The sequence below is a fragment of the Cibotium barometz genome, chromosome 3 (genome assembly GCF_041138505.1).
Source record: "Cibotium barometz isolate CiBa-2024 chromosome 3, ASM4113850v1, whole genome shotgun sequence".
Lineage (NCBI taxonomy): Eukaryota > Viridiplantae > Streptophyta > Polypodiopsida > Cyatheales > Cibotiaceae > Cibotium > Cibotium barometz.
The window spans coordinates 48,715,290-48,732,169 of record NC_141048.1 but is presented as its reverse complement, the minus strand read 5'-3'; the positions used below and the strand labels follow the sequence as shown (position 1 = coordinate 48,732,169).

Sequence of the window (16,880 nt, the reverse complement as noted above, 5' to 3'; positions counted from 1 at the left end):
ACATTAGAATTTAATAAAAAACAACAAGACCAACACTCAAAAGGACACTTAAAAGGAGGCGATTCTACTAATTGAATATGACATTCACCAAGACTAACACTCAAAAGGACACTCAAAAGCAAGGGATTCTACTAATTGAAGATGACATTTATCTCCCAATTTGAAAAGTAATAACACCCCTAGGTAACGACATTAGTGGTAACATCAAGAAGCTCACAACAATAAACTTGTTTCATTGATCCATGTACAAGAGATATATACTTTAGATGCCTTGCTAAAATATGGCATTGTTTGATGTAATAATTTATAGTGTGAATGAATAAACACCCTCAGCTATTTGGATATAATGGTCGAGGGTACAACCAACTACATCATCCTCTCTCATAAAAAAATGATATAAATTGTGTGTGCAAGCCTTAAGGTTGCTATAATAACCTTAATTTTATTGGACATCAGTAAGGGCCACAAGCTAGTCAAGTAAAACATTAGGATCAAAGGTTAACTTGATCGATGTTGGTTACATAAAACACTAATCCATTGATATGGATTTGAGGATAAGTTGGACACCATATTTCGGTCTCATAGTGATGGCGATTTGGGGGGCATGACGATAGTTGGGAGAAAGATCGAAACGAAAACGTTGGAGGATAAGAGATAGGATAACCTTGGCCTCCATGATGGCAAAGTTTTGGCCAATACAGATACGGGGTCCAATGCCAAAGGGCATGAAGGCATATGGGTGCTTACATGCTTGCGAAACCCCATTTGCAAACCTCTCTGGGTGAAACTCGTCTGCATCCTCGCCCCATACCTTTTTATCTCTATGTATGAAAAGGCATGAAATGGTCACCCCCATTCCATGTGGCAACCATTGGCCACCATCCACCTTCACCTTTTCAACATTGTTCAATGTCTCACGTCGACCATATATTGGCGCAGGAGGGTACAACCTTAGTGATTCATTCAATATCATCCCCATCTGCACATATAATAACAAACATCATCAATGAAAAGTAATATTTGAAGTTTAGCAAGAGAGACAATGAGGACATACAAATGTAGGTTAGTCATCGTAATTAGTTCAAGGCTACTTTCAGTTATGAATATAATAAGGAATCTTTGGCATTAAAGCTTGATCTTTTGACTTGATTTGGGTGTAAATCAAAGACTAACTTATATTAAAGAATGTGCATCATGATGATCACCTATATTATAGACTATTTTAGTGTAAGTTATAGACTATCTTATATTAGGGAATTTGCACTATAATGATCACCTCGAGAGCTTGAGAAAATCAATAGGTTTTACCCATGTAGGTTAATAATACTAAAAGCAAACATAATGCAATCACTTAAGACAAATTATTTATTAAGAGGGATTTATGAAGGCTTGGACCCCTCAAACTAAAAAACAAAACCAACAATTAATAAGAAAGCTCTTACAATTTTGAGCTTGTTTAGTTGGGATGCCTTAGGTTCACCCTTGTATCCACATACTTCCAAGACTTCTTCTCTCGCTTTATCTTGCCACTCTTGGTTAAGGGATAATAAAACCATGGTCCATGCAAGTAAGTTTGCAGTAGTCTCATGGCCAGCAAAGAAGAAGGTTTTGCATTCATCTATCACTTGTTGTGTGGTGAGACGAGCTTGCTTCCTATTAAGCTTGGCCTCTTGCTCCTCTGCAGCCAAAATCAATCCCAACAAATCAGTCCCATAAGTAGAGTGGGATCCTGATTTTGTATTGGCTATAGCCTTTCTCCTCAATTGTATAATCTCAAAAAGTTCTTTGTTATTTCTCTTCTCCATCTCCTTTATCTCACGATTTGTGCCAGTGGGAAGGTACCTATCATCATCCCCGTTAAATAAAAACAAAACATTAATATAATATTATATTGATAAAGTAATAGATTAGCTAAAAAAACATTTATATCTAATTGTTTAATGATGAGTACGAACAAGTGTGTCATTTAGTAGTTAACAATCTAAATCTATGTATAAGCATCAAGTCCACTAACTAGACGCAATAAACTCTATAAGCACTACTAATGAATGGAACATTTAGTAGCTAAGAGCAACATATATATCCACGAAGTGGTTTAAATGTGACAAAATTAGTGCAAAATTTTGGTACAAACTCCATAAGGTTAATGGAGTGCTAGTATCTAAAAAACTTACTGATAGAAGGGTGGTTGCAAGATGAGGGTACTCACTTTCGTTCACTCTCTCCAAAATTGGGACATCCATCCATCTCGGGCGGAGTACCTCGATCGTGATAGTGCCGCCAATCAAAAGACGACACGTGGCTCCCGAGCCTAAATCGACATATCTCGATCGAGATGCCAACTAATGCCACGCTAGCAGGTCCGGCTTTCCAGGCGTCATCCATGTCACCAATACATGTCACCGCCACCACAATATCTCGATCGAGATATCTATGCCACTCGGATCCACATCAGGGCCACGCTGTATCCCCGTAGGCATATTTGACTAGCACATCTCCATCGTCCACGTATCTCGAACGAGAAATATACATCCAATCGCGACCATTCATTGTTCGAGGTAATCGGATACAATCTCCACCGTCCCCATATCTCGATCGAGATACTGAGTTCAAATCTCAGCCGTCCAAATATCTCGATCGTGATATAGAGATTCAATCTGCACCGTCCGAATATCTCGATCGAGATACGTAGATGCAATATCCACCGTCCAATTATCTCGATCGAGATAAGGAAACGCAATCTATACCGTCCATTTACGTACGCTGGAAGATGCGATCTCGGCCGTTTAAATATCTCGATCGAGGTATATAATGAATCTTGACCGTCGAGATACCTTTTCGTGGTAATGCCTCTAAATCGTGGCCGTCCAATTACCTCGATCGAGATATTAATATCAAATCTCAGCCGTCGATCCTTCCCCAACCCTAGAATTAGGTGTGTATCTTGGCCGTATGTTGCACTAACCCTAATATCCAGAGCGTTAATCTTGCAAACCCTAAATTGCATGATGTTACCGAACCTCGATCGAGGTTATAAAACCGGAAAACTTTTTTTTTTGGCTCATTTTCACAAGTCGTTTTCACTCCCTTGCTCTCTCTTGATTTGGATTAGTGTTAGTGAGCCCATTAGCTTTGTTTTTAGCTTCATTAGTGCTACTTAGCACTAAGCATTAGACCTTTCACATTAGACATTTCACATTAGACCCTTCACATTGGACCCTTCACATTGGGCTTAGGTTTTAGCATGGAGGGCCACGAGGAGGGCCACGAGGAGGGCCGCTCATCTATTGCGGACCTCATCGCGGAGATAGACCGTGAGCTAGCGGCTATCCGTAGGAGTGCTAGAGACACTCCGTCTACATTACATATCGTGGCAGACTTGGAGGCGATGCTTGCGTCCCTTCGTAGCCTTCACGATATTGTTTATGTAGATGAGTGGATAGCCCACCATCGCGCTGCTCCGGTGTCACATGGCCTGACATATCGTCAGGTCTGTGATCTTGCTCCTATTAGGGATGGGGCTTTCCTAGATCTTTTCCTCGATAGTCGTGGGATGAGGCCCGGGGCGGGGAAGCCCCTCACTATTTCGCGGTGTTCGCATCCTCGTATGGCGGCACATATCTATAGTCGATATGTTGCCGCATATGGGAGGATGCCGAACAACCGCCAGATCCCCATATACTTCGCAAAGCAGTTATATGCGGAGTTTGTCTTAGGGGAGGAGGTTGATTACACCAGCCATCGTCCGGGTGGTGGTGCTGGCCGAGGCCGTCTCCAGGACCAGGGTAGGCGGCCTCCACCAGCACTTCGTGTAGCACCTGCCGCCACAGATCCTTCCTTTGTGCCATTGTCGACAGTAGAGGCTCTTGGCACGCAGGTCGGCATTGACGTACGGAGTACCACGGAGAGCATCCAGCACGTGGTGCGCCTATTCTCACGAGCTATACCGACGACAGATGTGGAGGTATTTACATATAGATTACGTCTTAAGTTTTTTTGGTCATTTATCTTCATGTTTATATGTACTTTTCTATATTTTTACATGAGCAGCATGGTTGATTGTGTCACGCAGGTTCCCACACCTGCCACTCAGAGGCTCACTCAGGAGTTGGTAGAGGCGAGAGCGGAGATAGACCGCCTCCGAGCTGCATTACAGATGGCAGAGGCAGCTACTGCAGAGGCACAGCATCTGAGAGAGTCCGACATCCAGCAGGTAGGTTTCTCTTGCACGTTTAAGTTACAAATTTCTTTAAGTAATACCTAATGAGAGACTAACCAAATATTTTAATGCTTTACTTTTTTGCGTAGGCTCGGACCGAGGTAGAGAGCTCCAGAGCTGAGGCACAGCATCATCAGATCATGGAGCAGATTGCCCAGCACAGGGCAGAGCAGCTGATGCTGCATGTTCGAGAGTATCGTAGATCATCCGATGTGACAGTGCCTTACCTACCGTTATATCCACGGCCTATCACAGAGGTTTTTCGACGACCTCTCCCTCAGGATGCACCTCCCTTCCTACGGGATGCGTGCTGCTGTTTATGCATCGAGGACATTGACAGTACAGGAGGATATGCCCTAGGATGTGGACATATTTTCCACTTGTCTTGCATCACCCAGGAGCTCGTCCGGTTCTCAGCATGCCCATCCTGCCGTGCACGCGTCGACTTAGCGACGTACAGGGTATTGGGCATCGATGATCTTCACCCAGGCCTTGTACGAGTAGATGCCAGGACTGGGAGGCCTGTCGACTTTACATCAGCTATGGACTTGGGACTCGACGCCTTCGACGATAGAGCCCAGGAGCCTGAGGTGCCTCCTGAGATAGAGTGGAGCTCACATGAGTTCGACGCTTACCAGAGAGTGCTACATGAGAGCCAGGTGACAGCATTTGAGCGCGTGGGTGGTGCTGGCCCTAGTGGCACAGCGGGTGATGGTGCTAGCAGCAGTGCTGCTTCTCATGAGCAGCGTGTCCTTACAGCAGAGGAGCTTACACGAGCAGAGTGGCAGACACGCACCATTGCAGATTATAGATTTTGGGTGTACAGACAGAGGCGTCTTGCATTAGCACGACGCAGAGAGAGAGAGAGGGCCATAGCAGCTTTTGGGACTCGTGAGCTCCCGAGTATACCGGCACCAGCTCACGATCCTTCCTTTGAGGCAGACCTCCCCGCAGACATTCGACGACCCCCGCAGCCGGCACAGCCGCCTCGACGTGCACAGCAGCCTCGACGCGCACGTCGACCGGCAGTTAGAGATGACGATTTTGATTGGGTTGCTGTTGATAGTGACTAAACTCAGACTAGCTGGGTTAGCTCACTTACATTGTACTTAGATTTTTGGGCAGTGACTAACCTCAGGCTAGCTGGGGTAGCTCATTTTCATTCTGATGTACTTATTTGATGTTTATATCATTATGAGTTTTCTCATTATTGAGTATCATTACATTTTAGTTGATGTTCTTGATTTTATTATATTTCTTAACACTTTTGCTATCATATTGTTTGTTGAAAATCTCCATGCCATCGTACCCAAACATGCTCCGATGGGGACCAAACTTTGCAAGCGTGTGGGGGTGGGCCCCCCCCACATGCTTGCAAAGTTTGGTCCCCATCGGAGCATGTTTGGGTTGGCAATGGGCGCCCAGTGTGGTTTTTTCAAGTCTCTTGGTGCTTAAGAGGCCATGGAAAATCCGGGCCTTCCCCATACCATCGTACCCAAACATGCTCCGATGGGGACCAAACTTTGCAAGCGTGTGGGGGTGGGCCCCCCCCACATGCTTGCAAAGTTTGGTCACAATCAAAGCATGTTTGGGTTGGCAATCGGCGCCCAGTGCGGGTTTTTCAAGTCTCTTGGTGCTTAAGAGGCCATGGAAAATCCGGGCCTTCCCCATACCGTCGTACCCAAACATGCTCCGATGGGGACCAAACTTTGCAAGCATGTGGGGGTGGGCCCCCCCCACATGCTTGCAAAGTTTGGTCCCCATCGGAGCATGTTTGGGTTGGCAATGGGCGCCCAGTGCGGTTTTTTCAAGTCTCTTGGTGCTTAAGAGGCCATGGAAAATCCGGGCCTTCCCCATACCATCGTACCCAAACATGCTCCGATGGGGACCAAACTTTGCAAGCATGTGGGGGGGGCCCACCCCCACACGCTTTCAAAGTTTGGTCCGCATCGGAGCATGTTTGGATTGGCAATGGGCGCCCAGTGCGGTTTTTTCAAGTCTCTTGGTGCTTAAGAGGCCATGGAAAATCCGGGCCTTCCCCATACCATCGTACCCAAACATGCTCCGATGGGGACCAAACTTTGCAAGCGTGTGGGGGTGGGCCCCCCCCACATGCTTGCAAAGTTTGGTCCCCATCGGAGCATGTTTGGGTTGGCAATGGGCGCCCAGTGCGGGTTTTTCAAGTCTCTTGGTGCTTAAGAGGCCATGGAAAATCCGGGCCTTCCCCATACCATCGTACCCAAACATGCTCCGATGGGGACCAAACTTTGCAAGCATGTGGGGGTGGGCCCCCCCCACATGCTTGCAAAGTTTGGTCCCCATCGGAGCATGTTTGGGTTGGCAATGGGCGCCCAGTGCGGGTTTTTCAAGTCTCTTGGTGCTTAAGAGGCCATGGAAAATCCGGGCCTTCCCTATACCATCGTACCCAAACATGCTCCGATGGGGACCAAACTTTGCAAGCATGTGGGGGTGGGCCCCCCCCACATGCTTGCAAAGTTTGGTCCCCATCGGAGCATGTTTGGGTTGGCAATGGGCGCCCAGTGCGGTTTTTTCAAGTCTCTTGGTGCTTAAGAGGCCATGGAAAATCCGGGCCTTCCCCATACCATCGTACCCAAACATGCTCCGATGGGGACCAAACTTTGCAAGCATGTGGGGGGGGCCCACCCCCACACGCTTTCAAAGTTTGGTCCGCATCGGAGCATGTTTGGATTGGCAATGGGTGCCCAGTGCGGTTTTTTCAAGTCTCTTGGTGCTTAAGAGGCCATGGAAAATCCGGGCCTTCCCCATACCATCGTACCCAAACATGCTCCGATGGGGACCAAACTTTGCAAGCGTGTGGGGGTGGGCCCCCCCCACATGCTTGCAAAGTTTGGTCCGCATCGGAGCATGTTTGGGTTGGCAATGGGCGCCCAGTGCGGTTTTTTCAAGTCTCTTGGTGCTTAAGAGGCCATGGAAAATCCGGGCCTTCCCCATACCATCGTACCCAAACATGCTCCGATGGGGACCAAACTTTGCAAGCGTGTGGGGGTGGGCCCCCCCCACATGCTTGCAAAGTTTGGTCCCCATCGGAGCATGTTTGGGTTGGCAATGGGCGCCCAGTGCGGGTTTTTCAAGTCTCTTGGTGCTTAAGAGGCCATGGAAAATCCGGGCCTTCCCCATACCATCGTACCCAAACATGCTCCGATGGGGACCAAACTTTGCAAGCATGTGGGGGTGGGCCCCCCCCACATGCTTGCAAAGTTTGGTCCCCATCGGAGCATGTTTGGGTTGGCAATGGGCGCCCAGTGCGGGTTTTTCAAGTCTCTTGGTGCTTAAGAGGCCATGGAAAATCCGGGCCTTCCCTATACCATCGTACTCAAACATGCTCCGATGGGGACCAAACTTTGCAAGCGTGTGGGGGTGGGCCCCCCCCACATGCTTGCAAAGTTTGGTCCCCATCGGAGCATGTTTGGGTTGGCAATGGGCGCCCAGTGCGGGTTTTTCAAGTCTCTTGGTGCTTAAGAGGCCATGGAAAATCCGGGCCTTCCCCATACCATCGTACCCAAACATGCTCCGATGGGGACCAAACTTTGCAAGCATGTGGGGGTGGGCCCCCCCCACATGCTTGCAAAGTTTGGTCCCCATCGGAGCATGTTTGGGTTGGCAATGGGCGCCCAGTGCGGGTTTTTCAAGTCTCTTGGTGCTTAAGAGGCCATGGAAAATCCGGGCCTTCCCCATACCATCGTACTCAAACATGCTCCGATGGGGACCAAACTTTGCAAGCGTGTGGGGGTGGGCCCCCCCCACATGCTTGCAAAGTTTGGTCCCCATCGGAGCATGTTTGGGTTGGCAATGGGCGCCCAGTGCGGTTTTTTCAAGTCTCTTGGTGCTTAAGAGGCCATGGAAAATCCGGGCCTTCCCCATACCATCGTACTCAAACATGCTCCGATGGGGACCAAACTTTGCAAGCGTGTGGGGGTGGGCCCCCCCCACATGCTTGCAAAGTTTGGTCCCCATCGGAGCATGTTTGGGTTGGCAATGGGCGCCCAGTGCGGTTTTTTCAAGTCTCTTGGTGCTTAAGAGGCCATGGAAAATCCGGGCCTTCCCCATACCATCGTACCCAAACATGCTCCGATGGGGACCAAACTTTGCAAGCGTGTGGGGGTGGGCCCCCCCCACATTCTTGCAAAGTTTGGTCCCCATCGGAGCATGTTTGGGTACGATGGTATGGGGAAGGCCCGGATTTTCCATGGCCTCTTAAGCACCAAGAGACTTGAAAAACCCGCACTGGGCGCCCATTGCCAACCCAAACATGCTCCGATGGGGACCAAACTTTGCAAGCATGTGGGGGGGGCCCACCCCCACACGCTTGCAAAGTTTGGTCCCCATCGGAGCATGTTTGGGTACGATGGTATGGGGAAGGCCCGGATTTTCCATGGCCTCTTAAGCACCAAGAGACTTGAAAAACCCGCACTGGGCGCCCATTGCCAATCCAAACATGCTCCGATGGGGACCAAACTTTGCAAGCGTGTGGGGGTGGGCCCCCCCCACATGGAGATTTTCAACAAACAATATGATAGCCAAAGTGTTAAAAAATATAATAAAATCAAGAACATCAACTAAAATGTAATGATACTCAATAATGAGAAAACTCATAATGATATAAACATCAAATAAGTACATCAGAATGAAAATGAGCTACCCCAGCTAGTCTGAGGTTAGTCACTGCCCAAAAATCTAAGTACAATGTAAGTGAGCTAACCCAGCTAGTCTGAGTTTAGTCACTATCAAGATAGAGATCTAGTCAGCAGCACCCTCTCTAGCTCTCAACTGCTCTAGAATGCTCTCATGGTCATCCACTCGAAGCCGAAAACGAGGGTGAGAACTGTGTTTTCGGCTCTGTACTCGAACAAGAGTGAGCCTGGTAGCAACCACTAGATGAGAGAACTGAAATGCCTCTAACTCCCACTTCCACTGCTGGAACTCAAGACTCCCCCGATGAAGTCGAATCTGCTGGTAGAACCGGCCTGCCACAATCATGCTATGGGCGTCATAAGAAAACCCATGATCATCCACTGTATCCTGGTCAAGCATGCACTTTGGCCTAGTGCAACTCATCAGATAGTAGTCTACTCCCTCGCTGTTTCCCTCACTGGCAATAACAGCAAATACATCACCCTCCTGTAGCAAATCTGTCAGGTCATCATAACTGACCATGAACGCAGGACCTGTGTGCTCAACAGACACCACTGGATGTGAAGGATGCTCGGGGGAGAGGAATGTCTGTATCCATGCATCTGCCCATCCTCTCGAGGCACAATGTGACCAATCGCCATCCATACATGCTCCACAGAAGCATGCAAACCGTCGTGTGTAAATCGTGGGGGCCGCCATGCACGTGCTCCTGATGGAATGTAAGCCCAAGGTGCCAGGTACTGTGTCACAATCATGGGAGGCTCTGCGGTCAATCGTGCCACCATCCACATGCCAAAAAAATCTCCTAACAATCCGAGCATCACGTCTGGGGTACGATGATGCTGCACTCCCACACAAATGTTGGGAGCACCACTCGACTACGTGGCCCGCATCTCTGAACCGCTGAGCATCCTGTCGCAGCTGATGACGCCTCAAGGCACGTTTCACACACGCGCCTGCACCATCATGCTCACCCTTCCCGTGACCAGTCTCAAAGAATGACCAAATCACTGGGATACTAGACTGCACATGCCACCTATAAATCCATAAAAGATAGTCTTAGTTATTGTTTTCTTTAAGATGTTCTAGTGAATTTAGTTTAATTGAAAATGTAAGAAAGCCATAAGTACAACCTGTAGAGCCAATAGAATTGACGTGATGACTTGAACTGTGCGCCACAACCATCCGACCAAACCCATCGCTGGACATGTCTGATCCCACAATCTCCTAAAAAATCGTCATGGAGACGAAAGCAGTGTTGCACAAAATGTGCATCATGTGAACGATCATCACTGATATAGAAATGATACTCTCGAATAATGACACGGGTCTCGGGGGTACTCGCTATCCCATCTACATGAGCCTCTGCATGTCGATAGCTAATGTGGACCAAAATAGCAACCTGGTGAGGGAAGCAATACATACGTTTAGGACACAAAAAATCAATTAAGTAATGAAGCTCAAACATAAAACAAATAGTACAAAATATAACCATTACCTGCTCTGAGAAGTAATACTCAGATTGTATCTCCTGAAAAGGTGTGAAAGTGTAGTTCTCTGCAAAATCAATCACAGAGACGACCACACCAATAGGAAACTCTGCTAGGCATGCTCGGAACTGACGATCCTGCCACTTGGCACAATGACTGTGCCGTATGTAGGGGTAGATCTGCTCCCTAAATGTGGCTGTGAAGTGACAACGTGGTGTATGTTTGTCCACGAGCTGCAACTTCCTGGACTGTCCACCACTCTGGAGCTGGTGTGTCACATACTCATAACGTTGCCATGCCACTATCTCTTGGTCACTTGCATCAAGATCTACCATCTGTAGATGTGCAAGTGAACCACATGATGTGCAATTGCTCTCCACACAAGGCATCCTATGGAACTGGGCATCCTCCGTGCGTGCACACAAAAGAGAGTGGATGAAATCACGTGGACTACGAGGCAACTCTCTATGCCCACTAAGAGAACGGAACACATCATAAAAAAGATTGAACTCAACATGGTAGCGACAACAACATGTGTCACGCTGACGTGAGTACCTCACAAACCAAGGCTTACACCCCTCAAATGACCTTTGCCCAATTTTAAGCTCTGGATACGAAGCTACAAACTGAGAATACAACTCAGTTTGGGACATTTCAAGAAAGCAAGCACCGTGCTCAATGAACACTCCTCTTGTCACTCTCTTACGCAAAGCTTTCTTGAAAACTGGCGATGCACGACAATTCTCCTCCCAAAAACTTTCTATCAAGGTTCTAGTGGTTTCATCTAGTAGGCGATCATGCCTAGCTACACGACCACTACTCGCCCACATAGCACCAACCTCATTGGCATCTAAACTTTGTCGCCTAATAGACCCAACTCTAAGTGCGTGTGGTGCTATGGAAAGGATGCGAGATGTGGCACTAACCTTACCCTTCATTTGGGAGCTACTTATGGCTGCCACAATAGCCCGTCGAGCAGCCAAAGCGTCCGCAGAGTTCCTCTTCTTGTTAACTATATAGGAATGACGAACACTTTGTAGCACCGCCATGCCAGCTCTCCTCTCTCTTCGACCTCCAATGTCGGAAAGCGCCCTGCAGTTGGCCATGTTGGGCAGATCAATCAAAGCATCAAGCACACATGCCTGTGATGAAGATGTGAGGTCTTTGAAATAGGATTGGAAGATTGCATGGGCACGACGATGTGCCCCTGACTTTGATAGTTCTTTCCTATCCACACGAAGGGCGCCCAAAGGAGGGGGGGTGGGTTCTTGTAGAAGAGAGGACTCAAGAAGGGCGGGTTCATGTGGATTATCTAAAGTAAGGGGTAGTGGGGGGGAAGAGGGCGAAGGGAGAGGAAGTGGAAGAGGAGGAGCAAGGCTTGGATCATCGCCAACGGAAGGTGTTGCTCGTTGACGTGCTCTCCACTCTCTCTTTCTCTCACGAGCTACCCTTCTCCTCTCCTCCTCTTGAACTTGGTGGATGGGGGGGAGTCTAGTCCTATCACGTTTCCGACTCCTACGGCTTTGAGAACCCATTCTCAAGGAAGCTAAGAGAGAAAATATTATAAGGGCTCAATGATGGGATAGTACTACAGATAAGTGTGGGATAGTACTAGAGATGTGTGATTATATAGGAAAAATAGGTTATCCACTTCAAATCTCACTGGATTTCCTATCTAAGATTGATTGGATAACTAAGATAAACATAAAGATATTTAAAGATAAACTATTATCCACTTAAAAATTAATATTATTTATAATATTTATTAACAAGTCTAAATATTTATCATTACCAGATATATAAATATATATAAATATATCTTTAAAGAAATCTTTTATTTTATAATTATATAACTGCTTTTTTTAAATAAAGTATTTTTTTCATATTTTATTCAAAGGTTTATTCTACATAAAAAATTTTCAAGAAATATAAAAATAAAAAATTTATTTTTTTAAAATTAATAATATGATCTTTAATAATATTTTTATTGATCTAATCCCAAAATATAATCCTTTTAAATTAGTGATTTTAAATTCTTTTATTTAATAAGTTACATATATTTTATTATTTAAATTTCTATATTCTATTTCTCTAAATTACTAAATTAACTTTTCCAAAAATATGTTTTTGAAAAAAGAGGGGAGGTGGGAAGGAGATGCCACGTGTCACAAGCGTGCATGACACGTGGCATTCTCTTGACATGTGGCACTATTATGGTTGATGTGGCAATTCCATGATGTGGCATGCCATGTCACCATGTGCGAGGTGGCATGCAAAGGTGGCAAGATGATGTGGCATTAATGATGACTAGGATGATGAGGTGGGGAGTCAACTAGGTTGACCATGTTGACATGGAAGGTGGAGGTGGCAAGCTGAGGTGGCAAGCTGCTTATGTGGATCCTCTCGATGCTCACGTGGACATAAAGTGGCATGCATGTATAAGGTTTGGGCCTACCCAAGCCTCACACATGGAATGAAACCTAAGCTGTGAAGTTTACCAAGCCTAGATTTCCAAACCTAACTAGGATTGGTTTTAGACTTGAAAAGGGGAGAGTGGACACAATATGGGAATTTTCACTTGGGAGGATTGAAAATGGACCTTCCCATACTCAAATCAAGCCAAATTTTTTTTGATAAATTCAAGGCAACAAGAGTATTGATCCCATGAGTTTTTAGATTGAAAGATTCAATATTTAATTTTCTAGAATTAAATTACTATTGATTTAATGGGCCTCTGACAGTCATAATAAATTTTCCAAAGTAAATCTACAAAAATCAAACCGTTAGATTTGTAATTTTATCTTATACCCACATTATACTAATCTTTCCCAATCTAATCATCACTAGATCCATACAATTTGAGCATTTTAAATGGTAGATGTGGTGGGAGGATAAAATAGTATGTTTTTTAACAATTCTAATATCTTTTAAATAATATAGAAAATAGTAGAACACATCAAAAATTACTCGATAAATCAAGTTAAGCTCTATGTTATTTGTATTTGTGAAATGCAAAGTGGGAACATCGTATGAGTAATAATGTAAAAGTTATAGGCAATTTACTCACATTCACTATACCTGTCTAAACCTAGGACAGGGCCTGTATACAAACTTGGTTCCCAAAGAAAAGGGGATTTGCAATTATTGGATATTCGATCAGATTATAGTTTTAGGTGCCCAACTTTGCATATGATGTTTCATTAGAAGACCTTGAAGTGAAACTCCTTGGCTAACTATGAGAGATTGGCTATTCTTCTTGAAAAAATGCCTGTTTTTCAGCTAAAGCCAAGGGCGCCCACGCCATGAAACTAGATAACCTCATCTTGCAACCACCCAGAATGGGATGAGACTATTTCGGATAAAGAGGTTGTTTAGGAGATCAAGGAGACGCTCTTGCCTCTCAAACACCTCTTTGCCTTTGAGGTAGCTTGACCCAAATGAGCTGCGTGCCAAAATGTCAGCTGTCACATGCTTGATGTCATGTGCCACTTCCAACTCTGCCATGCGTCCTTGCTGGTTATTCACTAGTCTCTCCCACCCTTCCACCATCTCTAATGAGCTCGTCACCATGTCACCCACCACCTCCTACCACACAATAAAGATATAAAAGCTTTCAATAATTTAGTGTTATTTGTAATAGAAATTCGTACTCAATAATTAAAAATTGTAATAAATTTAGTAATCAATAATAAATAAATAATAATAGTACTAAAAACAACTTGATAATAATTTTAATTGACTTAAGTCTCATGAGATAATTTTTATTGACTTACGTAATGAGAACCTCGATTTATTTTTCATTGTATGCATGTTCTTTTTCTCGAGTTACTTTGGGGTGTGTGTGTGTGTGAGGGAGAGAGAGAGAGAGAAGAGAGACAGAGCTCACGTAAGCACACACAAGATCTCTCAATTGGGACTTGAACCTAGGATCTCTCAACAAGATCTCTCAATTGGGACTTGAGCCTAGGAGCTCTCAATTGAGAGCGTGATGCATTAACCACTATGCTAGAGAGGGCTTAAATCTTATCTATATGTGGCTAATAAGTTTCTAATTTAAAGACATACTAGTACTTAGACTATCCTATCTTAATTGAAATACATCCTTGACTATGCTATCCTAATTTCAAGGTATCTTAGTATATTACCCTAGTTTGAAAACATATGTTTTAGCGACATTGATTCTATATACGCCCAAAAGTAATTTTAATCTCTCTTTAAGACGAGCCTCAAATAATGTTATGTTGAAAGGCTTAAGTTCAACTTACTACAATGCAGAATTCAAAAGTGTAATGCACGAACCTTGAGCTTCTCGGAGAAGAACGCAGGGCGAAGGATGTTGCGTTGTTGGTGCCAGTCTTCCCCATTGGCCAACAAGAGCCCTTTGCCCAACAACTTGTGGAAGGCTAGAGTGACAAAGGAGGGCGTTTGCATTAGCTTTACATCCAAAGACAAAACACTCCTTGCATCATCTGCACTGCCAATAAGGAAGTTGGGCTGATTACCCGACCAATAAACTACACGGGAGCCTGTAGATACAAGCCCAACAAAACAAAAAGCACTTACATCACGAGAAAAAAGTAATTAAGAGCTCCAATTATTTAGAACAAGATCATTAATTGAAAATCAGTATTTAAGAAGCTATAAGGACATTGCTCATTATAAGAACCCAAAAAAAAAAAACTTACTATTCAGGAGGACCAGTATGCACGAGTTTTCTTTTTATTTGATGCAACAAGGTGCAGTACATTGAATTAAAATACAAGGTTAATGCATTAAATTTAGGCTAAAAATCACTAATGCTGATCATTATGCCAATAAGGTGACTTAACTTTGCGATTAAAGATTTTGAATTAAGAATTAAGTTACCAAGATCAGCGGCCATACCTGCGTGCTTAGAGAGGAGATTGTTGTAGAAGGGGAGGATATGGGGTAGAAGGAGATGGTGGTGTGAGGGGGAAGGGATGTCGGAGAGTTGAGCCTGGTCTTCCAAACGCTTAATCTCAGGGAGATCTCCGGCGATGAGGCGATAAGGCGACACGGTGAAGCCTTGCTGCAGCAAAGCCCTCCGAAGAGAAATCGGTCTCAAGTAGTAGACGTGGAGAAGGTAGGAGCAGATTGCGATGGCAAGCAGAGAAGAGAGGAGGCGGAGAGGAGAGCAATAGCCAGAAACGAACGGTAAGAGCTGCTGCTCCGAAAATGGCTGCATCTTTCTAAAAGGGGGGCTGCAAGTCTGTTGACGACGATCTTAGTGCTGGCGCACTTAAAAAGGCGCTGCTCTTATCAGTACACAACGAAGTATGAAGCTTCGTCGGCGGCTGCCCGCCGAGGTTTCCATTCCAACACAAACTCTTGCTACATCACTAGTTGGAACCCGTCGTCTTTAGAGGCTTCTAAAATCAAATTCTATCTAATGCTCCTGGAACCCGTGGGAAGCACGTCTTTAGAGGTTTCTAAAATCAAAGTCTATCTAATCCTCCTTTCTCTAGAGGGAGAATTTTTGAAAAAGAGAAAAGAGAAGGGAAGACAAGTGTTTGGGGGTTTCTTTCCCACATGCCTAGATGCATTAGGGCTCACAATTAGTTGTCACCATCAAACCATTTACTTTCTCATATATATACATATATATATGTATATACATAATACATTAGAAAGTAAATTGCCCACCCCTTCCCCCTCCTCCTCACACACACACACATACACACACATATCTTCTAATATTATATTATGTGTATGTGTAAGAGAGAGAATATACATACACACACACACACACGTATATATATTATGTATGTATGTGTATCTATAGGTATGTAAGCATGTATATATAAATAGATTTATATGTATGCCGATGCACACACATGTATGTTCATGCACGCACACACACACACATACAAGTACATGATACGTGCACACGTATATAAACACATATACACCCACTCGCACGCATGGACACACGCACAACACATAGAGATATGCACACTTGCACACATACTCAAGCTTGCACATACACACGTGCATACATGTACACAAGCACATAAATACCCTCACGTCCACAAGTACATGTGCACACACATGGACATGCACACATTCACACACACATATGCACCTACACGTGAACACACATTCATGTACACACGAGTATATTCACATGCTCACACACACGTACATGCAGACACTTGCTATGGATACACGTAAATAAAATATACACACACACACACAATAAACAACAAATACACACTAACACATACACACAATCAAGACACTTACACGACACATGCACGCGTGAAGACATTACATAATCACACATACGTGTGTATGTGCACACACAATCACACATATGTATGTAAAAGAGAAGACAAAAGACATTGTATATAAGATACACTTATTTAAGAGTGAACACACCTCATCATGCATCCCCACATATTAAAATTTATCTTTAATTAAAAATATATATTTATATATGTTTATTTATTTTATAAATGCACATGTATAATACAACT

General features: G+C 44.7%; 2 protein-coding genes across 2 annotated transcripts; one reads left to right on the top strand and one right to left on the bottom strand.

The window, feature by feature from the left end:
- Window positions 1–406: 406 nt before the first annotated feature.
- Window positions 407–15,686, bottom strand: LOC147640175 (cytokinin hydroxylase-like). Its single transcript, XM_086778127.1, has 6 exons — window positions 15,268–15,686; window positions 14,683–14,909; window positions 13,717–13,968; window positions 13,606–13,607; window positions 1,443–1,842; window positions 407–979 (listed from the first exon to the last, which is right to left on the bottom strand). Exons 1-6 carry the CDS (start codon window positions 15,587–15,589, stop codon window positions 530–532), a joined length of 1,653 nt encoding a protein of 550 aa, XP_086634253.1. The 5' UTR covers window positions 15,590–15,686; the 3' UTR covers window positions 407–529.
- LOC147640176 (uncharacterized) lies at window positions 2,847–5,333 on the top strand. The gene is made up of 4 exons (XM_086781818.1): window positions 2,847–2,859; window positions 3,717–3,964; window positions 4,073–4,213; window positions 4,309–5,333. Exons 1-4 carry the CDS (start codon window positions 2,847–2,849, stop codon window positions 5,290–5,292), a joined length of 1,386 nt encoding a protein of 461 aa, XP_086637944.1. The 3' UTR covers window positions 5,293–5,333.
- Window positions 15,687–16,880: the final 1,194 nt, after the last annotated feature.

What these genes read in the sequence shown, in the direction of transcription:
- LOC147640176 (XM_086781818.1), top strand. An exon ending in TACCGACGACAGATGTGGAG is followed by an intron (nt 3,965 to 4,072) that starts GTATTTACATAT and finishes TGTGTCACGCAG; the next exon opens with GTTCCCACACCTGCCACTCA. An exon ending in GAGAGTCCGACATCCAGCAG is followed by an intron (nt 4,214 to 4,308) that starts GTAGGTTTCTCT and finishes TTTTTTGCGTAG; the next exon opens with GCTCGGACCGAGGTAGAGAG.
- LOC147640175 (XM_086778127.1), bottom strand. Translation starts at nt 15,589, where the DNA reads ATGCAGCCATTTTCGGAGCAGCAGCTCTTACCGTTCGTTTCTGGCTAT. An exon ending in TCTCCTCTCTAAGCACGCAG is followed by an intron (nt 14,910 to 15,267) that starts GTATGGCCGCTG and finishes TTGTATCTACAG; the next exon opens with GCTCCCGTGTAGTTTATTGG. An exon ending in AACTAAACAAGCTCAAAATT is followed by an intron (nt 980 to 1,442) that starts GTAAGAGCTTTC and finishes TTATATGTGCAG; the next exon opens with ATGGGGATGATATTGAATGA.